The sequence below is a fragment of the Lodderomyces elongisporus genome, chromosome 1 (assembly GCF_030384665.1).
Source record: "Lodderomyces elongisporus chromosome 1, complete sequence".
NCBI lineage: Eukaryota > Fungi > Ascomycota > Pichiomycetes > Serinales > Debaryomycetaceae > Lodderomyces > Lodderomyces elongisporus.
In genome coordinates this window covers 2,203,315-2,230,194 of record NC_083673.1, presented here as the reverse complement: position 1 = coordinate 2,230,194, position 26,880 = coordinate 2,203,315, and the positions used below count along the sequence as shown (strand labels likewise).

Here is a 26,880-nt window from a genome sequence, read left to right as displayed (position 1 = left end):
TACAAGAAAAGAGAAAAAGAGAAAAAAGAGTCCAAACATCTGCAAAATAATTTTCGTGAACATCAGAACAACAAGTAAATACAGAACTACCAACCAAAATTGTATATAATTATAATATGCCAAGGTCAATGTCGATTGAATTCTCATCTCTCAATTATATCACACATGATGTAGCATTTGAATAGTTGTGACTAAATTTTCCATACTGATAAATGCCACCACTTGGAATTAAAACACTTACGCTTTATCTTCTAACTTTTCAAGTGTCTCTTTTTCGTCTGCGGCAAGCTCCTTCTTCTTTTCGACGTCTTCTACATGGCCATGTCCATTACCTTCATCGATCTTATCAACAGTTTCTTTCTCGTCCGCAGCAAGTTCCTTCTTCTTTTCGACATCTTCTTCGTGGCCACGTCCATTACCTTCATCAATCTTATTAAGTGTTTCTTTCTCATCTGCAGCAAGCTCCTCCTTCTTATGAGCATCTTCTTCGCTACCGCTGCCTTTTCTGTTGTCATTCTTTTTTCCTTTACCTCCTTTCTGGTACTTCTTACCTTTGCCTTTGTTGTCGTTAAAGCTATTGCGTCTTTTAGTAACTTCATTTTGACCAAATCTTTTACCACTTTCTCTCATTTCTTGGAAAGTCAATTGCGACATCTTCTTCAAAAGATCCTTCTTATCGATATTGGTGGCTTCATCCTTTGGAATAACACCCTTTTCGTATGACAATTCGACATCTTCAACAACATATTTGGCATCCTCTTCGGTCTTGAACTCAACGTCCACAACACCAAAGAACTCTTTCTTTGCCCTGGTCTTGATCATTCTAATGGAGTTGAAATCCTTCTCCTTGGGTAATGAAGGTACAACTTTTTCACCAAACCAAGCTTCAATTTGGTCCTGGTTCAATTCATGTGGGAAACCTTCAATGTGAACGGTATTCTTCTTCTTTGTATTTTTCACCTCATCAAAGTCCTTCAATGGGTCAGTTCTCTTGATCAATTCATTATTAGCCGAGAGTTCCAATTTTGTACTCTTCTTCAAAGCTTCGATAACCTTCTCTTCTGGTCTGTATTGTTTCATTCTACCAAAAGTCAAAATGGTTTTCAACTCGACCCATCCATCGTTTGCCTCGTAAATTTTCCACAAAAATTTATCCAGTTGCAAATTAGAGTCCGAAAAGTAGAATTCTACTTGTCTAATGACCTTTTCGTCAAAATCTTCACCCTGGTAAATGTTGTCTGACATGTTGTATTAAATGGTGAAAGTGTTGATACTTTGAAATGATTTGAGGTCTAAAAATTGGCAACTCTTCTCAATTCATAAAGTTTGAGATGTAGCTGTAACTTTTTCTCACTACATTTTCTTTCTTGTTTTAACTTTTTTTGTTTTTTTTTTTTTTTTGCTTTTCTGCTTTCCACCTTACTGTAATTTTCCTTTTCGTGCGAGAATGTTTTAGAAAACTCCTTGTGGAGCAAAACGGAGATGAGCCTCATCCCAAGAGAGCAATTTCTCAAGACAAGTTTTCCATATCCTTCGATGTAAAAGGTATTTGAGGGAAGAACGTAGATAGTGAAATAAGAATACAAATCATCGCAAGAAGAGAGAAGAAACGTGAGCAAGAAGAAAGAAGCAAGACGAAAAAAGGAAAATGGAAAAAAGAAAGCCAAATTGCTTGATTGCTTTTCTGCTTCTTTCATCCATATGATGGATTCAATTACACATTTTCTTTTCTTTCCTTCCCTTTCCTAGTATTTCTCTTTTAACCTTTTCCCTTGGTTGTTTCTAGTTAATAAGTTAGATATACATGTTGTTGAAAAATGATGAATGATGTAAACATTAATAATCTCAATGTAGCCCAACTCGCCCACAATAGTACAAAACCAAATTATCATTATATAATCTCTCAAGAAAAATGTATTAAAATGAGATCGGAATAAAGTGTGCAACTAACTGATACCATCTGTTTGTATTCAGTATTTTTTTTTTTTTTGCTTTTTCGGTTTTTTTTTCCCTACTTTTTTTTATAATATTGGATGATTCGTGCTATTGCTAGTCCTCTCAGTACCAATAGTAATTCTATCAAGAAACAATTAGCAACATTATACGTATCATCTTGCAAGATGTCGGCATACCCACAACCAACTGAATCACGATCTAAAGAATTAATCGACAACTACAATGCCGTGCTCAAACAAGTACATGACTTAAATCCAAAGACCCGCCTTGTAGCAGTGTCTAAATTAAAACCATCTTCAGACATAATGGCTTTGTATGCGGCTGGTGTCCGTCATTTTGGTGAGAATTATGTTCAAGAATTAGTAGCCAAGTCTCAAGAGTTGCCCAAGGATATTTGTTGGCATTTCATAGGCGGAATGCAGCTGGGTAAGGCAAAAGATCTCAGCAACAAAGTGTCCAACTTGTATGCAGTTGAGACAATTGATACATTCAAGAAATGCAAGCAATTGAATTCAACAAGAGTCAAGAATGATGGCGAGATAATAAACGTCTACTTACAAGTCAATACATCTGGTGAAGAACAAAAATCTGGTTTCATCGATGAAAATGACATGGAAGAAACAATAAAGTTTTTGCTAAATGATCAGGAATGTTCCAAGTTAAAGTTGGCTGGTTTAATGACAATTGGATCGTTTGCCGAGTCCACGGGAGCTCAAGGTGAGAATCAAGACTTTAAAAAACTACAAGAGTTGAAAAAGAAACTTGACGAACAATACAGTTTAGACTTGGAATTGAGTATGGGAATGAGTAACGACTTTGAACAAGCAATTAAGCAAGGAAGTTCAAGCGTTAGGGTTGGCTCATCAATCTTTGGGGCCAGGCCCACCAAGCAAGAGTTGAAAAAAAATTCTTGATCAAATATAATAAAATAGTACAATCAAATTACATTTGCATGCATATGTAAAAAAAGATACACAATAGTTTTAAATATAAAAAAAAAAAAAGTTCAATCAAGTCTTTTTAAATAACTTTTTGATTCCACTTCTTGTAGACTTGACCTCTTTTTCCGCACCATTCACAATCTTCTTCAATCCGCCCTGATTACCTGATTGCTTAGATGATGTTCCCAGTCTGGACTCGGACAGAGAATCGTTAGATGCTTCGGACTGTGCAGATGATGAACCAGAAGGTTTAGGTTTTTGCTGATCAGCCCCTTCAACACTTGTAGTCTTATCATCTGGCCCTTTACCAGCAGTGGTTGTTAACCCACCAGCTTGAGGTGCAGCAGCTGCTGCATGGGCAGTCTTTGAGTCCTGAGTAGAAAACTTGTTGGTATCAACTTCTGCAGACTTATCGTTTGGCGCAGGTGGTGGCAAGACGGAGGCACCAAAAGGATCGTCATTGATGTGTTTATTGCTATCAATTGTACTAGGCTTTATTTCGCCATTGGGGCCTGATTTTGCCTGAATAACGGTATCTCCTTCTTCCTTATCTCTTTCCAATGCAGCAACAGAAGCAGTATTGGCATCAGATGTGGAAGCTTTATCATACTTGGCACCAATCTTGTGATCCTGTTCCAATCTTTTCAATTCAGCTTGTCTTTCTTTCAAAAGTTTTTCTTTCTCGGCAATAAGTCTTGCTTGTTCAGAGCGTGAGGTAACAGTTGTTTCGGTGTAGTGTTGTGAAGACGTTGTGTATCCCAGCTTTTTTGTAGGAATCTTTTCAGGTTCGTGTACTTCGCCAGCATCAGTAACAACAACTGGTGGTTGGAAATCCATGGTTCCCTCTGGTGTAAAGTTTTTCCAATCTGGACACTCGCGAACCTTTATGGTTGGTTTTACGTGATTTGAATAATGATCGCGTCTCAATTTCATATCGTTTTCAACAAAATCATTTTCCCATTCAACTTGACTCTTGAACAAGTTTGAAAACTTGAAAAGGACGTAGCTCAATATCAAAAAGCCGTGCTCTGAGAAAAACATCAACAATACCAAGAAAACCGAGGATGACAAATGGACACTAGCATTGTCAAATGTCAATTGACCCATGGATTTAGGAGGTGCAGTACCATGACGATAGAAGGCAGTGACAACAGGTGAGATCACTGACCCTAACCATGTGAGCAAAAACAAGGCCAAATTCCATGGATGTGTTGAGTCGACTCTCTTTGGCAATGGTGGCTTAAAGTATCTGCCGCTTAATAACTTGAAATTGTCCAATTTGAAAATAACAACATCAAAAATAAGCGACACCAATGGAGCCAAAGGCCACACAGGACCAAACATAATCAAGTATCCATACTGCAAAATCAAGCCTCTAAAATCATCATCAACATTATAAACTGGCAAATTCAATGATGCTCTGACATTGTGTAGCCAAATAGATTCGTATGGATTATCGTTATCCACCTTCAATTGAGGCTTCTTTTGAACTTTTGTTTGAATAATATTGGTGACTTTGGTTATTATCAAAGGCAAAACATATTTTAAAACAATTTGAATAACCTGGTTAGTTACAATAAAGTAAAAAAATTGAGCATTTAGTCTGCCTTGATTGATTTGGAAATCTCTTTGTGACTTCAATTTTGTGAGATACTTGCTGTAAAATCTATTTTCCCCGACATAAGACGAAATGGTCAATTGTAAATCTCCCAAATGGGGTCCAATCAAATGTGCAAATGGCAAGTACAAGAATGATGTAATGATCAATGGGACGTAGCTTGTCAAAAAGTTTAAAATAAATTGCTTTACCAAGATAGAGTTGTTCTTTGTGTATTGGTTGTCGTGGCCTTCAAACTTGATCACAATATCGGTGACTGCATTGTAGATGATGGTAAGAATAGGGACAAACACGACAATCAACACTGTTGGCAACAAGGTCAAAAGAGATTTTCCGGGGCCATCGTAAATATCCGTCAAGAATATCTCAATGAAGAAACAGCCCAATTGATAACTAATCAAAACGGCAACAAACACCAACGCAATGGGAATAAACAACAACTCCTTGACAAATCTATAGCCTCCATTATTGGACTTGTGTGTATAAGAGGACTTTTTCTCAAAATTCTTGTTAATTTGGGCTAATTCGGCCAAGTGGTCTTCAATCTCATGGCAGTTTTGAACACCCCACAAATTGGTTAAATATTGTTCTCTTCTGTGCCAAAATGCAAGAAATAATGTTCCCCAAATCAAGTTTATAAAAGTATAAGTCAATGAAAAGCTTCTCGTCTTTTTCAAGTATTGGAAAATACCAACAACTGATAAACCAGCCAACCAATAGATGTAGTATTTCAAAAACTCAAAATACAAGGCAATTTGAATACCATAAACTTTTTTAATTTTGTTTGTCGAGAGCTCGGTTCTAGAAAAGTTTATTTTCAATTCTTCAATGAGCTGTGTGTCATTAAATGCATCAGTCACGGGGACGATATCAATAACATTTTTCCAGATACCTTCAGCCGGAGTTATACCGACTCCTCCAAGCTCGACGGAGCTTGTTAAGTAGTGATGGATAATTCTAAATCTAGCACTCAATGTGTCATCCTTTGAGGTCACACCAAACTCGTAATTTTTCATCAAATCCTTTTCGGCTTGCTCAATGTATGAGTCCGAAGAGAGTTTAATGAAAATGAGCAAGTGGTTTGCGTCTCCAGGACGGATAGTTGCCGCAAACCCATTGTCGTATAATCTATCCACCAACTTGGTCAATTCTTGCTCTGTAGTGGATTTATGAGTAGCATCTGTGTCATAAAAGTATGAGATGTAGAAATCTGGCTCGATTTCTTGGAGTGGCTGCATTGTGAAACTCCAAAAAAACAAAAAAGAAAGTGCCTATAGTATAGTTTAATCCAAAAGTCAATTGAGTGTCAATTAAAGGGCCGTTATAAACCTCGAAGGCAAACTTGCAATTGAAAAGTTCAAGGAAATTGAGTAAAAAGATATAGTTTCTATATTTGAATCGAGATGAAATAAAATTTATACAATAGAACAAATTGAAATAAAATAAAACATAAAAAAATGAAGGGGGAAGAGCGGGGGGGCAGGAAAATTGTACCTCTTGCTGGTCTTTATACTTGAAATTTTTTTCTTCCCCCTTCCTCCACCCTTCCTCCACCCTCCTGTCTCTATTACTCTCAAAATTATAATATATATATATATGTATATATGTATATGTATATATTTTTTTTCCTTTGTGTGGGTCCACTTCTTCTTTTTCTTCTTCTTCTTCTTCTTCTTAACTTTTGTGTTGTTTGTGTTGTTTGTGCTATATGAAATTTCTATTACGTAATTTTATTGTCACAAGTCACAAAAATAGTATGCTGCACCACCAATCTCCTTGAGATTACAGCAAACTTAAAAAAATTTTAAGAATTGGACAAAGTGCGAAACTGGGAGCCAAAGAGAATGGGGAAACTGGACAACATAGACATAATGGAACAGAGATGTGTGGTATTCATTAGGGCTTTGGGAAGGCTATGCAAATAATAGATTCCATATTTACTTGAGGAAAAGCAAGAAAAAAAAATAGATAAAAAAGAAAAAAGAAATATTTGAGCTCGGTGGTTATCAGCATGGTAGTTTACTTGTATTATTTGCTCAAATTTCACAATATAGAACTCTTATGCTTGCTATTCAGCCGAATTTTAACATACAATTTATTTGTCTGGTCTAGCAAACTTTACACAATTCATAACCAATTGAATATTGCTGCGGATTTTAAAGAAGAAAAGAAGAAGAAGAAGAAGAAGAAGAAGAAGAAGAAGAAGACAAAACAAAAAGAAAGAATGGAAATGAAGCAAAACAATAGGTTTGTGGTTGGTGGATGTCCTGAGCAAATGTCAGAACTATCCACTAGATACTACAATCGTTTAGAAAAGTTCATCACAATTTCCATTTTCATATGAAGAAACAAAATTTTCGCAAAAGTAGTGATGATGATTAAGTATTGTAGATTTGCATCCGTGGTTAACGAATCTTCTATGATATCATCCATTCGCAACAATAAGAAACAAATAATTGTTGTTTAAGTTGCGCTCCTCATATTGCGCCAAACACACAATCAACTTTATTTCCAATTAATTTTTCACGTGACGTTTACAAAAAAAACAATTCATTCATTTTTTTACTTTGAAATTCAGACCAAATAAAAAAATAACAAAAAAGAAGAACAAAAAAACCACACATGTTATGAAAACGAATGTGGACTTCTTGATATAATGAATATAGATACGCTTCATTTAGAGAATATATTATAATTGCAAGTGTAAATGAATTGATCACTAGGTTCTCGTTTTCTTTTTTATTTTTTCACTGCCTTTTTTCTATATTTTTTTTAAAAAAAATACTCACGTATCTACAATTTACAACTTGTATGCAATAAAACAAAAAAATTCATTACCTATAAATCATCAAATCAACATTCTACATACCAACATATGATTTTGGTATAGGACGGAAAACTCTAATTCGTCCACTCTTTAGATTGCCAAGCTTGTACAGCTCCTTCTTTACAAGGCCAGAACTATCTTGTTCGAGTACTTTGAATTTGTCCTTTGCAGGGTCAAATTCGTAAATTATAGCCGTATAAGATTCACCTAGCGAAACGGATTTGTTGCCCATTATTCCTTTGTGAGCATCAAATTTACCATTTTTAATCCACAATATATCTCCTGCTTGAATGTCGTCAATTTTGGACACAGAAGAGTTGTTGTGGTTCTTGTAGATTGTGACACCAAATGCTTTATTTCCAATAGGAGGTATTATGTCCTTTGCTATTCCAGAGCCTTGGAAAACGTGGCTAGTCAATCTTTCATCAATTCTGTGTCCCGCCAATTGGGTGGCTTCCTTTGCAATAATACTGCCAAAGTTTCTGTGAGCCGAGTCTAAAAGGTCCTTTCTAATAGGAGGACTGGGTTTAACAAATTGGTTCACCAAATGAATGGAGCCTCTTGGATCTTGCTCTTCAAACTCCAACTCAAAAACCAACTGAGAAAGATCGTAGAAAAGAACATAATAATCACGGTAGTTGATAATTCTTCCACCTCTTTTGTGGATCTTATTGGCATCAACTTCGTAATACAAGTCAACGCCAATCCTAGAGGCCAAGGAATCAGGTAACTCGCCATTTAACCACCAATTGGAGTTTGACTTGATATTTGACACTTCGTAATCAAATTGTTCTAAAGCTGCTTCGGCTTGACTTTGTTCGGTTTTTTTCAATGACCGAGATCTCTGGGGGTCTAAATCTACTGACTTTCTAGAAGCAGTCGATCCCACAGAAGCACCAGTAGAAGTTTGCATCAATGGTGGAATATCAGTCGTTGCTCGTTTAGGTGGAGCTCCAACAGGAATTGGAGGAGGTGGTGGATGAGCACCACCGCTTCCAGGAATTGGAGGTGGAGGACCCCTAACATGTGGTGATTGATCACTTGAGGCAAATGTCAGAGCCCTAGGAGTGTGCAGTGGAACAGGAGGAGGAACATCAACCACTTCAAAAGCATCGTTTTCCTCATCCTCACTATAATCATCACCTTCCTCCTCTTCTCTCTTTGCTGTTGAAGAATTTGACAATACATCACCTCTGAAGTTGTTGCTTGTAGCCAGAGACTGGGATAAAGGTTCCAGTACGTTGTCATAACGACGCGATGGAATAGGGGGAACGGGTGGTACTGAAGGGATTGGTGGTACTGAGGGGACTGATGAAGCACTATTATCATGGAGCTGATCAGGTTGTTCTGCTTGGACAAAAGAAGGTGCCGCAGGATTAGAAGGAGGAGCAGGTGGAGGAGGATGGGAGTGAGGTGTGGAATGTGTAGCGCCAGCAGAGTAGCCCGAAGCGTTTGAACCGGAATGATGTTGTGGAAGTGGAGGTACAGGAGAAATAGGTGGTGCATCACTTCTTGTTGGCCTTGGCTCGATAGGAGGTGCAGGCTCGTCAGGATGCGCGATACGTTCGTTTGCGAGAGCGATAGTCTCATTAGAATCTTTATCACGATAAATAGCTTCATCCAAATATGATTCCCCAAAAGGTTTACCATTTGCATGCGGTTTCGACATATCGGACAAGTCCTCATCAGCTTCATAGCCGGTTGTCTCAGTTTCTATGGCACCATGTTTTTGCAATTTGATTGGCTGATCATTGACTTTATCTTCGGCACCACTATCTAATGCACTTGACAAGGACGGAGGTTGGCGTGGATTTTGCTTTAATAATTCTTTGCGCACCACTGGTTCTGCACTATCAGAGTCGGAAGGTTCATCGTCTTCAGCCATAGAGGAGCTTTCTTGATTGAACTTGGGGGATAAAGTACCAGGGTTAGTCGACACATCAGTTGCAATATTGCCACCACTGGCAGAACCAGCAGGAGCTGCTGCTGCTGCTGCTGCTGCTGATGCATGTGAAACCAGCGGAGCTCCAACAGGAGGAGGGTTAGAATGAGGAGCGTCCAAAGGTGCTTTAGCCGTGGCATTAGATGAAACGTTTGGAGTTGACACCAGCTGAGAATCCAAAGTCTTACTATCCAGGAGGTGTTTTTTGGTCTCCACTTTTGCCTTTGTTGGCTTGCTGTTGTTCGGAGGAGCAGCCCCGGCTCCAAATGGACTCGCCATACCCATCATTCCAAACATGTTACGGCCACCAGAGATCTTGGCCATTCTTTCCACCAATTTTCTACGCTTGAGATCTTCGTCTTCTTCGTCTTCTTCGTCTTCTTCGTCTCCTTGATCTTCTTGGTCATTTTCTTTGTATTCATCATCATCATCTTCTTCTTCTTCTCCTGTTGCTTCAATTTTCGATTCTTCTGCTTCTTCATCCTCATTTCGACCTAACCTTGGATCAATCAGCTTATGACCATGTGGCTCTTTTGCTTTGGTACGCACTGATTGGCTTTGGGCTTCACCATCATCAATACCCAAATGAGCATCTGCACCTGCACCTACTTGCTCGTGATGATTATCGCCTAGCTCTCTAGAATGATCGGGTAGAGGGTTGTGTTCGTTAATGTGGTTCTGCTCTTCAACACCATCATCTAAATTGGTGCCATCAGGGTTGTCAACAATCTGGGATTCACCACTCGCTTGAGCTCTTAAATGTTTTATTCTCTCTTTTTCTTCGGCTTGTTTATGTAATCTTTCTTCCTTTCTTTTCAAAGCTGCAGCTTCTCTTTCGGCTTCTTCTTGTTGTTTCTTTTGCAAGAGTGCGATCCTCTCTTTCAAACTGACTTTAGGTTCCTCTACTTCTTCTTGCTCACGTTTTGGCTCACTACTTCTAACAATATCCTCTGCAGGTTTTGCTTCTTTATGAGTGTGAGCAATCAAATTAGATTCATCTCTTGGTTTGATTTTAGGAACATAAGAGGAAGTAGATGCTGCAACAAACTGCTTTTTTATACTATAAGGGTCGGCAGGTTTGTGAATATTGCTTTGTGGCATAGGAACCTTTGGAATGTGGTGCTCGTCAACCTTATGTTGCTTGCTATCATCAATTACTGGTGAGATTGGTGACTTTCCACTCTCGTGTTTGGTGTAGTCTTCAGTTTCATTAGACTTTGCACCAGTAATTGGAGCCGCTGCTGCTGGTGCTGGTGCTGCAGAGGTAGAGGGAGTAGTAGAATTGTTCTCGGGTTTCGAGTCTGGTATAGACTCTGGTTTCGATTCTACTTCAGAAGTTGGTAATTTTGATTCCTCTGTGCTAGAAGTAGTGGCGTGTTTCTTTGCCGGTCTGTTCAGAATTGGTATTTGTGGGGTAGCTAGGATCTCTACGAAATTCTTAGGAAACATTCCAGAATTGCCCTCATATTCACCACTATACCATTCATCATTCTCAATAGCAGTAATGGTAATTATTTGACCGACAGAGAAACTAAGATCATCCTCATAGTCGGACTTGTATTCAAAAATTGCTTTCACTTTGAAAGGCACCGGTGGCTCACTCATGGCTGTTTAATAATAAATTTGCGAAATAGCGGTCAGAAAGAGCAATGATTATGTCGATGTTATGCAATTGCTGGCGTTAGGTGTTCAGATAATTGGTTGTTAAAAAAATTGCAGTGGTGGTTTTCTTGTTTTACTTTTAAAAAGGAATTGGTGATATTGGTGGCCAAAAAAAAAAGGAGCGCTTGTAAATAGAGTGATCAAGTATTTGTGGATCTCAGGTTAAGGCTCAGGCTCAGGCTCAGGCTCACTTTAAACTACTATGAATCTTATCAAAGCATGAATTGCGTTTATTCCCGACCTTCACTCTAATTCTTCTTTTTTTTTTTTTGCTCTAAAATAAAATAAATAAAAAATAAATATAAATTTGAGCACAACAGAGGAATTCAGAAAATAGGAGATTTAAAAAACTATGAATAATAGAAGTGGACAATACATAAAGAGTTATGTATATATATATACATATATATATATGTATATATGTATGGTGTAGAACATAAGGAATTGGTTTTCCATGTCTAAAGGAGTAGATTTTCACAATTTGCCTCTCTCCTAAAAACTAGCTGACTAATAATCACGGTGAACTTCAGTGTCTGTTAGTCCTTTCTCTTTCTCCCCTCTCCCCTCCTTCCTCCCACCTCCTTTATACAACTCCACACCAATTGCTTTAATAAAAAATGTTGGTTGCGATATCAAATTTTTGAGCGCGAGTGGAGGAATCGAAAAGCAGAAAAGAAAATTACATTGCTTGATTGTCGTGAATCAATGTAAATTGTCGGACATTTTGTTTTTGACACATCCTGATGTGGATACTAACTATTTCCGCTCCCGCATTATTGCAGAAGATATTGAATTTTTTGCATAACGCACAAGAAAACATCCACAGGTACATTAGCTGTACTTTTTAATTACACGATATAAATAAATAAGATTATTTTTTTTTTGTTGGGAGGGGGGAAGAAATTCAATCATATAAAAAAAAAAATGTCCTTAACGCTGAATGGCCCCAAAAGTCATATTGGATTGTCCAAGAAAACAACGACTAGTAATGTTACTAATGCTACTACCAACGGCTCTAGCTCATCATCGTTGCAGATTTCGCAAGACACGCTAAGTACGTGTCGAGAGACAAAATACTTTAGTTACCATCATGGTGCTTCAATTACTTCTCTTGACTTTGACGATTCTGGTCAATACCTCATATCATCGGGTGTAGATAAGTCAATTCAACTATACGATTGTTACAAAGGAGTACATTACAAAGACATTCAATCCCAAAAATATGGAGCGCACTCGGCCAGATTTACCCACGAAGGTCTCAATTGTTTATACGCGTCGACGCCGGACCCATTGAGCACCACCGAGGCCAACGAAGACACTATTCGCTACTTGTCACTATCATCGAACCAATACATTAGATATTTTAAGGGCCATAAAGCCCAGGTAAGCAATATTGAGGTTAATCCTTTGCAAAACACCTTCATGAGTACAAGTTTTGATAAAACAATCAAGTTTTGGGATCTCAAGGCATCAACGCCAACGGGGAGCTTAAGTGTTGGTAATAATATTGTAGCAGGCTACGACCCTCAAGGAATAGTTGTTGGAGTAGGCAATGGCCCCTCTTTAACGGATGGTTCTAGGATCGGGAAAATCAGCTTGTACAACCTTAAGAACTACGATATGGGTCCATTTATAGAATGCCAAGTAGCATGCATGCCCAAACAAGTTTGGAATAAGCTCGAATTTTCAAATAACGGGAAACTCATTTTGATATCTACAGACACTTGCGAGCACTACATTTTAGATGCATTTCTGGGTAAAACACTAGCCATTATCCGACTAACATACAGGAAAGATGACAGATGGATGTCTACGAAATATCCATACTCTGGATGTTGTTCTTTCACTCCTTGTGGCAAATATGTGTTGGTAGGCAGCCCGAAACATATCATCCATATCTTCAATATGGCTGATCTAAAGCCAAACGCAGAAAAGCCCACAATATTCTCCAGGTCTACAGAAGTGCTCAAATCATCACATGGCGTGCCAAAGATTGTAATGTTTAATCCAAAGTTGTACACTTTTGCATCTGCCGATACAGGTGTCACACTTTGGCAGCCACAGGAAGAATAAAGATAACAGAAACCCCACAACCAACAAAACACACAGGGAGAAAAGAAAAAAAAAAAAAGAAAGGAAAAGAAAAAATCAAAAAGAGAGAGACAGAGAGAGAGAGAGAGACAGAGGCAGAAATAAAACCGAGAAAGAACAGAACGAGAAAAAGTAACACAGAGAATATATACATATATATATACATAAATTTTGCATCAGCAATAAAATTTGTAGAATTCGTAGAATGTGTAGTTAACTCTTTCAACCCTATCTGAAATACATGATAATGATAATATAAATTCACCTTATGCTGTCCAGAACATTGCTAGAAGGCTATTTAGCTAGAGCCACTAGGCAGATTCTGGAGACTACAAGATGTCGATATATACCCTCGGAACAGAATTTCCATTTGGCTCTTCCTCTTGTTAAATCCAAATACGCCAAATATGAAGCCAAACCTTTTTCAGTTCAAAAGTTTGAAAAGAAATTACGAAATCCGCAACCATATCAGACCCAGGCACTACCTAGTCACCAAACCGAAATCAAAGGTGTGGACCAAGCCGTATTCAACCAAATATTGCGAAAAAACAATTTTAAAAAGTGTCCTCCCATCACAAGAAGTAATTTCCTTGCCATTCAATTCTTACCCCAATCACATGATGCATCTAGATATCGCAAATCCAATGTAGCGATGCTCTTTAGCACATTTGGAATTAGTATGATGAACAACCAAAAGTTAGAGGAAGATTTCAAGTCATATAATGGAAAATACAAGCGATTAAACTTTATGGTAAAAAATCCACATCCAACGCAATCTGCATGTGGAAGAAGCATTTTAAAAAGGCGGTTTAGACAATTTTTGATTGATGCAATTGAGAAAAGGATGAACATTGGCGGTGTAGAGAAACTATCGGGACTATTTATCTGCACTGTATTTAAAGTACCAATTACGAAGGAACAGGAAAATGCAGTACGAAATGAGTTTGAAGCAGCAGTTGAGGCAATCTCAACACAGCCCCGTTTATGGATGCGGCTACAAAAGCAATGCCAAGAGTCTCATAGGCCCAGGCAAATCAATGCAATATCCTTGAAGAAACATTTGGAAGGTGGGGGTGTACGAGATCCCAGAATCAGATTACCTTTTTTGGGTTACAGGTTTAAAGAAGATAAGAAAAATACAAAAGAAAATATTTTCAGAATAATGGGTAAAAGAGCAGCATCATCAGGAACAACAACAACAGGAACAACAACAACAGAAGCAGCAACAGCAACAACAATACGGATAGGGAAAGGAAAAGGGATTAGAAAAGGAAACAAAAAAAAACCAAGTTTGTAAATTAAAAGATTAGTACCATTGCGGAATTACTAAACAGCAAAAATGTAAGGCAAATATATAAATACATGCAATTTTTAAAAAAAAAAAAAATTTAAAGCAAACCAATTAATTCCTTTACTGATGCAAACTCCAGTTTGGTAAAGCCCATTGTGGCAAATCAGTCTCAAACTTTGTATTACCCCCATATTCAAAACTTAGCGCATGTAAATAAATGTTTGAATTAGCAGAATAGTCCTCTTCAAACAATTTTCGCCCGCATTCATTGCATGTTGAAGACCTTAAATTTTGTAAACGTTCTGTTTGAAGTTGTTTTAAATTTGCTAACCGTTTGTGAATGTCATCAAAATGTGTTCCAAAAGTTTTATTAATGTTGATATAGTCGGTTTGTTTTTGTTCGTAAAATTCGTCTTGCTGGTATTTCTGGCCAACGTTATATTTTGATTCAACCCGCCATGGTTGCAATTTTGCAAAATGTGGGTATTTTTCAAAAATTATTCTGTACAAATCACTTTCTAGTTCGTTTTTCATCAGATAGGTGTCCAAAGGAACATCTTGTGTTTTATAAAACAAATCATTTGAGATGGGGAATCCCAAGTTGCGCAAGTGTATTCTGATTTGATGAAATTTTCCCGATATGGGCTGACATCTGACTATTGAGGTGTTTGACAGCGAATCAAAGTTGACTCTTTCGAATATTGTTGAAGTTAGTGTCAGAAGACTTTCGAGGTTGCTCGGCTGGATATACCCGTTCATATTCACAGCCAATATGGGACATGTATAGCGATAAACACCATCAGGGAACTTCCCATTAACTCTAGCAAGGTATATTTTCTTTACTTTATCTGACTTTTCTAGCAAAATATTCAGAAACTTGACTGCTGCATCCCTATTCTTGCACAAGATTACTACACCGCTCGTGACTTTGTCAAGTCTGTGGCAAGTCCAAATATTGTCAAAGTTGAACATTTCTTTCACAATTTCTGACAAGGAGTTGAACATGTAGCTTCCAGTAGGATGTACAGGAATCCCAGATGGTTTATCAATCACAATTATATCATCATCTTCAAACACCACACTGATTGGATTTTCCGGCCAAACGATTTTGGGTTCATGTCTGTGTTGAGTACAGGTAATTACATCTTTTTCCTGGATTTTTCTCTCCGATAGGACCTCGATACCCTTTATCACTTGAGTAGGTTTTGTTGTGCCCACGTTATCCGATATATACAATTTTTCATTAATGATATCATTGATCACCACATCTTTAGCCTCTCCAAGCTCACGCTGGTAAACATCAAGTAAAGTTTTTCCTACCCACCTCTTCTTTACGTGAGTATTGTGAGTTGTGTAATACGGTAGTACACTTCTGAAGCCATTTCTGAACTCGTACTTAGGCATGTGCTTTTGCTCGTTGTTGATACATATTTTGAACAAGTTTTTTCAGGGAGTGAAGATTAGAAGAGAAGAGAAGAAAACAGAAAACAGAAAACAGAAGAGAATAAAACAAAACAGAACAAAACAAAACAGAACAGAAAACAGAACAGAACAGAACAGAACAGAACAGAACAGAACAGAACAGAACAGAACAGAACAGAACAGAACAGAACAGAACAGAACAGAACAGAACAGAACAGAACAGAACAGAACAGAACAAAACAATAAAAGCCAAAATGAATAGAATAAAGCACTTTACACTTTGATTACGAATATCTGAACATTTATTTATGAAATCTTTTAAAAGGAAAAAAAAAACAAAGGGAAAAGTAACGTAGAACTGAATTATTTGCAAATGTTGGAAACAAACCTAAGGGCAACCCATTTTTCGATGTATTCATTAATCATTATTGGTATGTTTCTCTTTCTGCTGTTTTCCTAAGGAAAATAAAAATCGTGCTGAATGAGTCAACTAGGATGCTGCAGGGAACACATTCTCCTTATTTTCACCAATTATGTTTCCAGCAGGATCATACTCACAAATAATGTACAAACCCCAGTTTTCGGCTCTACAATCCTTATACGCACATCCAACCTTGGTTGAAGCTTTCCATACAAGTTGTGTAAAATGTGTATAAGTGTTTGCTGTATTGTAGTTATAGTCCTCGTTCTCGACATACCAGGCTTCAACAGCACTTGGACCATCTTTGAATCCAGCTGCCAAGTTTTCACCGTATTGGCCATGCGTGTGGGTCAAAACACCAGAACAATCGTAATTGTCAGCATTATTTTTGGCATAGTTATAAGTGTCGACATCCCAAGACAATGGACCAACTTGGTGGATAGCTCTATCTTTGTTGTGGGCGTCCAAAATAGCGGTTGCAAATGACTCATCAATGTCGCTGCATTGAGAAATTTCAGCGTAGATATCACCAGTGGAAGTGCTTGATGAAGTGGTGGAAGAGGAAGTAAAAGAAGAAGAAGACGACGAAGACGAAGATGACAATGTGAAAGAAGGCGTGTATGTTGCTGAAGTGGCTGATGATGTAAGAACTTGCAAAGTTGGAGTAGAAGCCGAATAAGCCGACGATTGCAAAAGCACGCCCGAAGCAGTAGTTGCTGAGCTAGCTGAGCTTGAAGAACCGCTAGAGAGCAAACTACTCAATCTGTCCCAAAAACTAGTTCCACTTGATCCAGAAGACGTTGAGGCGGTAGAAGTAGTGTCACTGCTGCTGCTTCCGGAAAATAAACTACTCAACCAACTGGAAAAAGTGCTAGTGCCAGTGGATGCTGTAGCTGAAGGTGTAGTTGATGCAGCAGCAGCTGCTGCTGCTGTTGACGAAGTTGATGAAGAAGATCTCAAATCCCCTAACAAATTACTCCAAAAGTTGGAAGTGCTTGTGGATGTGGCACTTGGACTGGCAGCAGCAACATTTTGAGCAGCCACAGTATTAGCCCCTGCTGAGACAACTGCTGCTGCTGTTGCAGGTGTGGGCGTACCAGTGTTTGAAGTCGAAGTGACAGTTTCCCAAACAGTAATCACTACCGGTGCAGGTGCTGAATAAATGAGTTGCAAGCAAAATGCAAGTATGATGAAAAGCAGTTGGCTATGCATTGCAAAATATATGTAGATATATATATATATATATATGGATATATGGATGAGCCTGGGCTAGTGGAGCAGAAGAATGAAAGTAAAGTGATTTTGTAGTCCCCTATAGCCTGCCGTCTGATGAAAGTGAAAAGAGAAAAGAATGTAAAAAAGAATGCAGAGAAAAATTTGTCCAAGATATCCAAAGTTTAACCATAATGAAATACCAGACGTTATATATCAATCAAATTACAACACCATGTAGGTAAAGCAAATAAAAGTTTTAATCTTAAAAAAAAAGAAAAAAAAAAGATGATAGAAAGAAACTGTATAGCCATTATGATGGGTGGAGGTGGGCAAGACTTTAGCTGCAAAAAAAAAATTAAAAAAAAAAATAGTCGCATACTGTTGCAATTCTCTCTAACCTTTTCTCGAGAAAGTGCCTGTTTGCAAGGGAAAAAAAAATTTCCTAATCAGGAAATTCCATATGGAAAAACCTTTTCAGGTAAAAAATAAAAAAAACTGATTTTGTACGTCTTACCATTTCAGGAGTCTATATTGATTCACATCTATTATCTACTTGCCTCTTCATGGCTTAATGTCTCGATTTGTTCTAATCAAGGTAAAGTGGGGAGAATGTGCTACTCAAGGTGATGCGATGGTGGGAAAAGATGGAATTAACAATTTTTAAGTAGCTCTCTACCTAACAAATAAGATAGTTAACACGAATTATTTCCTGAACATTTCTCTACTTATTTATTCATGTCGTTCTTTCTTTCTTCCACCTTTTTGCCCCACCTCCGAGTAATTATTACTTCAAAGTGGGGCACAAAATATTTGAGGATATACACGGCTAAAAATCAGGTAAATAATAAAAAAAAAAAACCAATAACTCCTCCACTCCCACTTCTGATTGATTTCAAATAGGTGTAGCAAATTCAACGCTGGTATAGGATATCAACTACGGTCACATCAGTTAATCCAATTCTCAATGATTTCACAAGTGACGTTTTATTGCCCATATCATATCATATCTTTATATAGGTTTATTGTATGTATATATTTGTTTTTTTTTTTGTTTCTGTCTCTTTCTTCATTAAAGTAATATTAAAAATGAAATAGCAAACAGTAAAATAAATACATAGATAAACAAGGAAATGAAAAATGAAAAATAGAAAATGGAAAATGGAAAATGAAAAATGAAAAATGAAAAAATAAACGAATAAACAAATAAACAAAAAAAGGAAAAGATAATCTTTTAATCAATATCTACCTACAAATATCTCCTGCAAAGTATGCATGATTACTGGTGCAACCCCGCCTCCTGTACAACGTACAGTAAATGTAAAGTCTTTATCCGTAACATTCAAACTTTCAATCTTGATAAGTACACCATAATTAGTCTTTGCTGTGTGCACTATCCCGGCTCCGCGGGTAATTTTTCTTTCCTCTGCGTATGGGTCAGAGTTGTAATTGGGAATTACTGCAAAACCAATCCTTGTTAGTGATCTTTCTAATGCTGCTTCATCGTGTCGATGGGCAAGATTAACAACCAAAGAACTTTCTCCCTCTGCGCCAAGATGCAGCCCAATCTGTGTCCATCTCCGTTCAAAATCTGCCCCCGAATTTAACGGGGTAGGGGAAATCGTTTTTAACAAGGAAACTGGCACTTTCAAATGAAGTTGATTAAATGATCCACCGCACATGAAATTCAACGACATAATTGGATCTTCTCCATTCTCCACTATGCCCCGTATACTAACGTCCACATCCATCTGTGTCTTGTCGGAGAAATCTGCTTGTGGACGCAGCTTTATATGGATAGTATACGTGGGATTCTGCTCTTTAGCAAATGACTCCACATCGTGCACATTGAAGCCAGTAATGTTTCTACCAACAGCCTTATAAGCAAGATTAATGATAGTAAATTTGATGCACAACATTGCATTATTTTTCACAATCCGATAAGTAAGCTTTACAAGTTGATCTTCGTAAAATATACCAGCATCAAAATGAAGCATTCTGTGGTATCCAGAATACCAGTTCCTAGTCAATGTCTTCTTAATCGAACTTGATCCGTTGCCATTAGCTGTATCTTCCGGTCTACTCTTGATATTTTTGGCCATAACTGCCGACAATGATCTGCTCAATCCAGGCTGCTTCGACACCACCCCAAGTCGCGATAAAAAGGGGTTTTCTTTTTGATTAAACGCTGGAATACCTCGAACAACATTTTTTGCTAGTCTAAAGTCGGAATGCATCGTTGAGAGCTTCAAATACTCATATGCTCTAGTCTGGATCTCTAAATCAATCGATTGCGATTCTGCTTCAAACAAGTCAATTATATCAGGGACAAATGTCAGATCAGGATTCTTGACAAGGATTTTCAAAAATGAGGTCAATAGTAATGCTCTTGTTGCTAAAGATACCCCAAAATATGCTGTATAAAGCAAACGAACTTGTACTTCTATCGATAAGTCCTCAATATCGCCAACCTGTTCACCAAATTCTCCGAGTATAAATGCAGCAACCTTAATCAAACTTTCTGAAGAAACAATGTTGGCTGGAGCACTTGAAAATGGCTTTTTTATCAAATTTATGATAATTTTGCACGCTTTCTTTTGCAAATCGTCATTGTTGACAATGATCTGTACTATTCTTTCCCAGATCTCCTTATCTATAAAGCTTGAGCCATTGGCATTGGAACCGCCTCCAATGGACAAAAGTTTGAGTATTGTGGAAACATACCAAGTGGAATCCGTCGCAAAGTTTTCGGCTAACACGGCAATTTTTACTGATAGCTCGCTCTTCATATTTAAATCAGCGTGGGGGAAATATTCTAGTAACTCATTTAGAACAAGAGTGAAATTAGAACCATCACATAGCGTATAGAGCAAATCTAGCGCCTTTCGACGAATGGAAATATCTTTTTCGTGAAGAAGTTTGGTGAAAAGAGGTAAATTATCCTTAAATGCTCCCGGCGAGGATAAATTGGAGGAGTCCAGTCTACCAATAAGCTTGATTAATGCATCAAGAGCTAAATACCTTGTGTTCGTATCGCTAGTGCTAATCAACATCAACAACGCATTTGACGCTCCATTAATGGCTTCTGGCGATGCCTCAAGAAATACAGCAAGTGATACGGCTTGAAACAAAATAGAACTTTGTGAATTTCTATTCGGCAAGCCCTTCACGTTATGCGACGCAACCTTTATGGACTTTGAAACACATTGACGAAGCTTATTTAAAGTTTCGATATCAACAAACTCTCCCGCCGGTGCCTTTGTTTTGAGGTCTCTATACGCTAGAAAGAAATGCTCAACAAACTGGAAAAGTTTCACAACAAGCCAAGGAGCAGGTGTGTCGTAATAATAGTACTGTGGAGGACATTGATTTTCAACCACAATGGAGTATAATCTTTGTGCTACTGATGGTATAACAGAGCGCACCTTATCGGGGCTTTGTTGTAAAATTAGATTCAACAACCCTATGCTTGATAACACCACACTAAAATCTTTGGACTCTTCAATTACCTTCAAGATCCGTGGAGTCCAGTTATTGTTCTTTACAAGAACATCGGGGTATATCTGAAGTAAGGATTTTAAAGCAATTGCAGCCTTCTGCTTTACCACCGGCTTATTTATGGGCGATGTCAAACTGGCATACACCATATCTATAATTTCCATCCATTTAAACGCGTTTTTATCAGTGTTCTGGATAATAACATCTGATGTTGTAAAACAGGTGGCAATCATTTGTATCGCAAGACAATTTACTTCGTCATCTTGAGACTGCAAGTCTTGAACCAAGTATTCGTGGATTTCCGTCAAGGCATGATTTAAATGCTCTTTCGCCGTAAATAATGGCCTCTTTCCAAACTCTTGACTGTTTAGTAAAATGGAGACGGCTAAATATCCCAACTTCTTTTCTCCGTAATTTGAGGATACCAAAAGCTCTTTCGACTCTCGAAAACCAAAATCGACAAGATCTGGATTCCCCAAAATATAAACGTAGATGAGTTTGCAAATATACTTTTTGCGCTGACTTCCGTTCAACGATGAAAACGATTGCATCTTGGATCGAATATTGTTTACTTCGTGGCTTATTTTCTTGAGCTCTTCTTCTTGATCCTTGGAGTTTCTCAAATCAACAATAAATTGATTGAGTCCCTTCATGGGACCTTTCACTTGATTTTTCAGCATGTGTATATCGAGGTGAGAAGGACAAGAAAGAATTGACTATTACTTCATATCTTATTTGTCCTACTAAGTTTTAAAATCGGAGGTGGGGGCGGGGGGGTAGGAAGGGATAAGCCAAGAATGGGTGTGCTAGAGAGAGCGAGAGAGAGACAGAGAGACAGAGAGAGAGAGAGAGAGAGAGAGAGTGTGTGTGTGTGTGTGTGTGTGTGTGTGTATGTGTGTGTGTAAAAGATCAATCGGCTATATAAATAGATTTATAAATATTTCCGTAATGTCGCATATAGCTATGTCGCAAGTATACTATTACAAGCAAACGCAAACAAGACAAAACAAAACGTATTGCTAGTAGTACCGTATGCTTATTTATACAGTACAACAGATGATGTATTACCTGATAAACACTTTTGTTTCTTACTCCTTAGTTCTTATCAAAAATTGAAATTGTAGAAGCATTGCAACAGAAGTACTGAGTGCAAGATTACGATTGATGTTGGTTAAGAACAGAAGATCAACAGGGGAAATGGGCTGAATCAACCTAATATAGAATTCAACCAATTTATTAAAACCAAACAAAAAAAAGAAAAAAAAAGAAGAAAATAACAAAGACTCTACTATGCAATGATATCAAACGTCAAACTCTTTACTTCCAGCTTACTACGTATGTATACGTCGAGTAAAACTGTCGAGATAAAAGTATTGCTATGTTAAAAATCAAATGAGATATTTAGAAAAAAAAAAAGGCGGTGCAGCCAAAGCGGATTCAAGCAGACACTTTTGAATGGTTATATTTCATTGGCCATCACTGGCCAGTTAATAGCATACGTATGTTATGTTTTCCACTCTATCATATACATCATATCAGTTAGCTCTGACCATAGAACGTATACGACTGATCAATGCAGAAATACTCTAGTCTTTAGTGTTGATATTGAAATCCACATTTTCTGTGCTCTCACGGTAGCTTAAGCTCACTGTAGAATCTTATTGGCTCAAAAAAAAAACTTTCGGCTTTGAAAAGTTGAGTGTAGGGTTGACGAAAAAAAAAAAAAAAGTTAAAATTAAAATTAAAATAGAAAAATAGCCATAACATTCATCAACGAGGTAGAAACCCCTTTCCACTTGACATACATATTCACACAACAAACACCATGTCATCTGTAGCTAAACAAGCAGCATCAAAAGTTGACTTCACCAAGATTGTCAAAAGCTTGGGTTTGACCGGCTCCACTGCTGCTTCCTTGCAAGCTTTTAGAAAGAGATACGATGAAGCCAAGAAGAATTACATTGACTTGTCAGCACAATCAACAGAGATTGACTTTGCCCACTACAGATCAGTGTTGAAGAACACCAAGGTTGTTGACGAAATTGAAAAAGCTGTTTCTTCTTTCAAGCCAGTCACTCTTGATATTTCAAAGAACTTGAAGAACATTGAAATCTACGAGCAAAAAGCTATTGAAAACGCCAAGTTGACTGAAAAATCAGTCACTGAGGAAATTGCTCAATTGAAGGCCACTTTGAAGGACATTGAGAGTGCTAGACCATTCGATCAATTGACTGTCGATGATGTTGCACAAGCCTCAGACTTGGATGCCAAAACCACTTATATGGTTAAGAACGGTAAGTGGGTTGTTCCAGGCTACAGGGAGAAGTTTGGTGACTTAGCAGCTATGTAGAGAGAAGGAGAAAGAGAGAAAGAGAGAGAGAGACATAGACAGATAAAAAAAAACAGATATAAAACAAGATATCAATAAACATTTTATTCAAAGCCTTGGTTTATAACTTACTGTACACTGAAGATAAGTTTGTTTGTTTTTTCAATTTTATCATTGTAAACTCATACTTTGCAACTTTTGTTGTCATTCAGTTTGATATTTCATTTCTTTATTCATGATTTTCACTCTATTGTTTTTCTCAGTATTAATTAAATACTTGTCTAACATTACATATTTCTTTTCTCACGACCCATCCCCTCCATCTCACCTCCACTTCTGTAATTCTCTATAAAATCTTTCCTCTGTGACTCTACCTTTATGAACAATATGAGTAAATGAACTCAAAAACAGTGACGGTAGTTTACTCAATTTTTGAAGGTCTGATTGTGGGCAATATTTATCGGCAGAAAGTCCGCAATCAAAATGAAAATCGAATCCGAAAACAATCACTGTGCAATGATATTTTCTAGCAATGTGTTTGAAAAGATGCGATAGTCTCAAGTATATATTTGAAGGTGGGATGTACGTTTTAAAACCTAGATTCTGATAATTCTCGTCATTCAATAAGTGTAAAGTCCAATAAAAGGACGAAATGTTCGAGATCAATATAGCTCGTAATTCTCGTTCCATGTTCATTATCGCATCGCTAGTACAGGCAAGTATGTTTTCAAGCGCAGAAATTAGATCTTGAACTGTACGGACATTTATTTCAGTAGTGATGGACTCTGAATTCTGGAATTCACGTCGTGGAAAGTATTCTTGCCCCTCACAATTAATCAAAATTGAATTCGTAGATGAGTCTGCTCTAACTTTGTTAAGAACTTTCACAAAAAAAGTTTGTATAATACGCTGGTTCTCGGCTAAAACTAGACATGTCTCTTGTCTTTTAATTGTAATAATTGGTTCACCTGTTTGAGATGGAATATCAACACTATACTCTTGGAATTCGATGTGGTCAGTTAAATTCGAGATTTTCATTTCGTATCACTTCCAAAAAAACAAAATTAAAAGTTTACAAATAGACTTGTGTATTATAACATTTCTGTAAACTCGTATATTGAAACATATATCGCTCAATCTTATGTCAATGTTTACGAATTGTTGGTTACCGTTTCAGCTTATGAATCTTGATAGGACTTCTGAAATAAGGATTTTGCAGTGCTTGCAATTTCATCTGCTATGGGATGTATAATGTATAATGTATAATGTACAGTAATAAAAATGTTCACCCACAATCGAAGTCAGAGATGAAGTCTCGGCTAAACAACCAAAGAAGCAAAAAAAAAAAAGAAAAGAAAGAAAAAAAAAACAGGGAAAAAGGAAAAATACATTAAAACAGGTTGAAGCTGGAGTTATCTAATTCCACAACACGGCACAAGACAAAGATAGGGAGATACCATTACCATTACATCCCACTACATCCCACTAGACTCCCTGTATTCACTGCATTCACAACATCTATCGCATTTGTGGGTTCCTACTCATAAATTTCATAACATTAATAATATACTTTTCTAAAGTCTTCTTGCTTGGAGCATTCAAAACCTCAACATTCCAATTTATACTTTCTTTCGTTTTTTTTTGTCTTCAATTATTCACTTCCGTTCCCTTCATTTCCACCTTTAACCTTCTCCTCCTCCTCCTCCTGCTCCTCCTTCTTATCCTCCCCCTTCCATCCTCCACTGCGCCGAATTAAATAAATAATTACAAAAAGAAAGAAGGATTAAAAGAACAAGACAAATTATTACATTCACGTTATCCGCCTGCTTTGCTCATCTGCTCCCCTTGCTTTTTCTATTCCATTATATGACACCAGGACAAATTATACATGTCGGTGTCAAAGCTGCGCCTCTTATACTCAAGAGGATTGCTAGTCGACTATTGCAGCTAGTATTTAAACTATTCAGGCTTGCAAGCATTGCTTTTTACCGGCTTGTTGAAGCAGTATTAAACGAACGCACATTTAAGGAATACTCGACGGATTGGCTTCGAAATTTTGCTGTTGTATTAGGTTGCATATTATTTACAGCATCAGTTAACTATATTCCTCGCCCCGACCATATCTTTTACAAATTCTTGTATCGCTTTGATACTTATTTTTTTGATGTGTGGCAGCAACCAGTGGGTTCTTTAACTGGGTTGTTATTGACGAGTCTTGGCGCATATATCTTATACTATTTTTACTATAGACACAATGAGGAAAACAATAGCTTACCAAACCATTATAATCAATACTTCAAACTCAAACCACTACAAATATCCTCAGTATTGATGAACCAGGGTAATCTTCCGCCATTTTCGACAATAGACAGCTCAAGACATTCGACTTCGACAGCGGGGTCTGCATCTGCATCATCAACTTTATCTCCAGCAAGTGATTCAAACTTGTTCACCGAAGGTGAAGAAGAAGATATCTTTGATGAGTCTACGCATTCAGACTACCATTATGCCTTTAAATACCTTCATGATACAAACAACACAACTGTTCGAGACCTATGGCGAAAATTCCCTGTAATCTTATTCTCGCTTGCATGGATAATATTGAATATCTTGTATGGCTTTAAGCACCCAGTCTACAAGACGAAAAACATTGTTGCGTGGGTGTTTCATGTACCAGTTCATTTCATTGTTCCACCGGTTGCTGGCGCTTGGCTTTATATTTGGCATGCTCCGGGTGCTCTTCGTCTCTTGACATTGAGCCTTGGAATGCTCAACTCGGCTTTGATTGTGACGTATCTTCTTTTCCCTAATGCACCACCAACATTTATTAAATTGTATGGGGATAATAAGGTCCCGTCATTTGATATGATTTACAGTGATGGTCAAGCCTCAGAGGATAAAAAGTTTTCATTTCTTCTTCATAAAGCTATATACTATGCTACCCCACACAAGTTTGCATCTTTCCCATCGTTGCACTCGGCTTTTGCATGCTTGATTTGTTTTTTCGTTTGCCATTATTCCAAATGGTCGTGGTTTAGACTTTTAAGTGTTGTTAATGTTGTTGGCCAGTGGTGGGCGGAAATTTATTTGGACCATCATTGGAGAATAGATAGTCTAGCGGGCCTAGTTTATGCGGTAATTGTTTGGACGTTGTTTAAGAGTTACTATCACACCATCGCTGAAGTCGACACTAGGTTCAGCAGGGCAAGAATATCTGGAGACTTTGTACATGGAAGCACCATGGGTATGCGCTTGTTTCGGGGTACAAAGCTACAAAATTTCTTTGATCCATTGGCTTAATCATTATCGCTAATTACTAATAACCATAATAACAATAATTATAATAATAATAATAATAATAATAATAGTAGTAATAATAATAATAATAATAATAATAGTAGTAGTAATAATAATCTTAATAATAATGATAATAACCACAATAATAAGAATCAGGAGAGTAAAAGTATACTGTAATATTATCGACTTTACTAATAATAACTGATTTTTCATAACTTCATAGACAATGATGATAACTACAACCTTTATAGAGTTGAGAAGTTATGAAGTCTTAAGCATGGATAGTGGGTTTTGTAAAACAAAGGAAGAACAAAAACTAAACTATCCTAAACTAGACAAAATGGGATGAAATGGGACAAAAAAAAATGTCAGT

The 26,880-nt window shown here is 37.4% G+C and overlaps 12 protein-coding genes across 12 annotated transcripts; 5 read left to right on the top strand and 7 right to left on the bottom strand. All coding sequences in view use genetic code 12, as the record gives it.

Annotated features, from left to right (window-relative positions):
- Window positions 1-237: 237 nt before the first annotated feature.
- Window positions 238-1,245, bottom strand: PVL30_000805 (uncharacterized protein; the record flags this gene model as incomplete). The annotated part of the gene is made up of 1 exon (XM_001528266.2): window positions 238-1,245. One exon carries the CDS (start codon window positions 1,243-1,245, stop codon window positions 238-240), a length of 1,008 nt encoding a protein of 335 aa, XP_001528316.2.
- An 875-nt stretch (window positions 1,246-2,120) lies between these two features.
- On the top strand, window positions 2,121-2,870 carry PVL30_000804 (uncharacterized protein; the record flags this gene model as incomplete). Its single annotated transcript, XM_001528265.2, has 1 exon — window positions 2,121-2,870. The coding sequence occupies one exon, from the start codon at window positions 2,121-2,123 to the stop codon at window positions 2,868-2,870; it is 750 nt and encodes a 249-aa protein (XP_001528315.2).
- Window positions 2,871-2,966: 96 nt separating this feature from the next.
- On the bottom strand, window positions 2,967-5,753 carry PVL30_000803 (uncharacterized protein; the record flags this gene model as incomplete). Its single annotated transcript, XM_001528264.2, has 1 exon — window positions 2,967-5,753. One exon carries the CDS (start codon window positions 5,751-5,753, stop codon window positions 2,967-2,969), a length of 2,787 nt encoding a protein of 928 aa, XP_001528314.2.
- A 1,623-nt stretch (window positions 5,754-7,376) lies between these two features.
- PVL30_000802 (uncharacterized protein) lies at window positions 7,377-10,889 on the bottom strand (the record flags this gene model as incomplete). Its single annotated transcript, XM_001528263.2, has 1 exon — window positions 7,377-10,889. One exon carries the CDS (start codon window positions 10,887-10,889, stop codon window positions 7,377-7,379), a length of 3,513 nt encoding a protein of 1,170 aa, XP_001528313.2.
- Window positions 10,890-11,870: 981 nt separating this feature from the next.
- On the top strand, window positions 11,871-13,019 carry SWD2 (member of Set1p complex, histone methyl transferase; the record flags this gene model as incomplete). The annotated part of the gene is made up of 1 exon (XM_001528262.2): window positions 11,871-13,019. The coding sequence occupies one exon, from the start codon at window positions 11,871-11,873 to the stop codon at window positions 13,017-13,019; it is 1,149 nt and encodes a 382-aa protein (XP_001528312.2).
- Window positions 13,020-13,305: 286 nt separating this feature from the next.
- On the top strand, window positions 13,306-14,334 carry PVL30_000800 (uncharacterized protein; the record flags this gene model as incomplete). The annotated part of the gene is made up of 1 exon (XM_001528261.2): window positions 13,306-14,334. The coding sequence occupies one exon, from the start codon at window positions 13,306-13,308 to the stop codon at window positions 14,332-14,334; it is 1,029 nt and encodes a 342-aa protein (XP_001528311.2).
- Window positions 14,335-14,448: 114 nt separating this feature from the next.
- On the bottom strand, window positions 14,449-15,732 carry PVL30_000799 (uncharacterized protein; the record flags this gene model as incomplete). The annotated part of the gene is made up of 1 exon (XM_001528260.2): window positions 14,449-15,732. One exon carries the CDS (start codon window positions 15,730-15,732, stop codon window positions 14,449-14,451), a length of 1,284 nt encoding a protein of 427 aa, XP_001528310.2.
- A 508-nt stretch (window positions 15,733-16,240) lies between these two features.
- On the bottom strand, window positions 16,241-17,383 carry PRY1 (sterol-binding protein; the record flags this gene model as incomplete). Its single annotated transcript, XM_001528259.2, has 1 exon — window positions 16,241-17,383. The coding sequence occupies one exon, from the start codon at window positions 17,381-17,383 to the stop codon at window positions 16,241-16,243; it is 1,143 nt and encodes a 380-aa protein (XP_001528309.2).
- Window positions 17,384-18,621: 1,238 nt separating this feature from the next.
- On the bottom strand, window positions 18,622-21,561 carry PVL30_000797 (uncharacterized protein; the record flags this gene model as incomplete). Its single annotated transcript, XM_001528258.2, has 1 exon — window positions 18,622-21,561. One exon carries the CDS (start codon window positions 21,559-21,561, stop codon window positions 18,622-18,624), a length of 2,940 nt encoding a protein of 979 aa, XP_001528308.2.
- A 1,145-nt stretch (window positions 21,562-22,706) lies between these two features.
- ATP7 (ATP synthase d subunit) lies at window positions 22,707-23,231 on the top strand (the record flags this gene model as incomplete). The annotated part of the gene is made up of 1 exon (XM_001528257.2): window positions 22,707-23,231. The coding sequence occupies one exon, from the start codon at window positions 22,707-22,709 to the stop codon at window positions 23,229-23,231; it is 525 nt and encodes a 174-aa protein (XP_001528307.1).
- A 303-nt stretch (window positions 23,232-23,534) lies between these two features.
- Window positions 23,535-24,248, bottom strand: PVL30_000795 (uncharacterized protein; the record flags this gene model as incomplete). The annotated part of the gene is made up of 1 exon (XM_001528256.2): window positions 23,535-24,248. One exon carries the CDS (start codon window positions 24,246-24,248, stop codon window positions 23,535-23,537), a length of 714 nt encoding a protein of 237 aa, XP_001528306.2.
- Window positions 24,249-25,076: 828 nt separating this feature from the next.
- PVL30_000794 (uncharacterized protein) lies at window positions 25,077-26,510 on the top strand (the record flags this gene model as incomplete). The annotated part of the gene is made up of 1 exon (XM_001528255.2): window positions 25,077-26,510. One exon carries the CDS (start codon window positions 25,077-25,079, stop codon window positions 26,508-26,510), a length of 1,434 nt encoding a protein of 477 aa, XP_001528305.1.
- Between the last annotated feature and the right edge of the window lie 370 nt (window positions 26,511-26,880).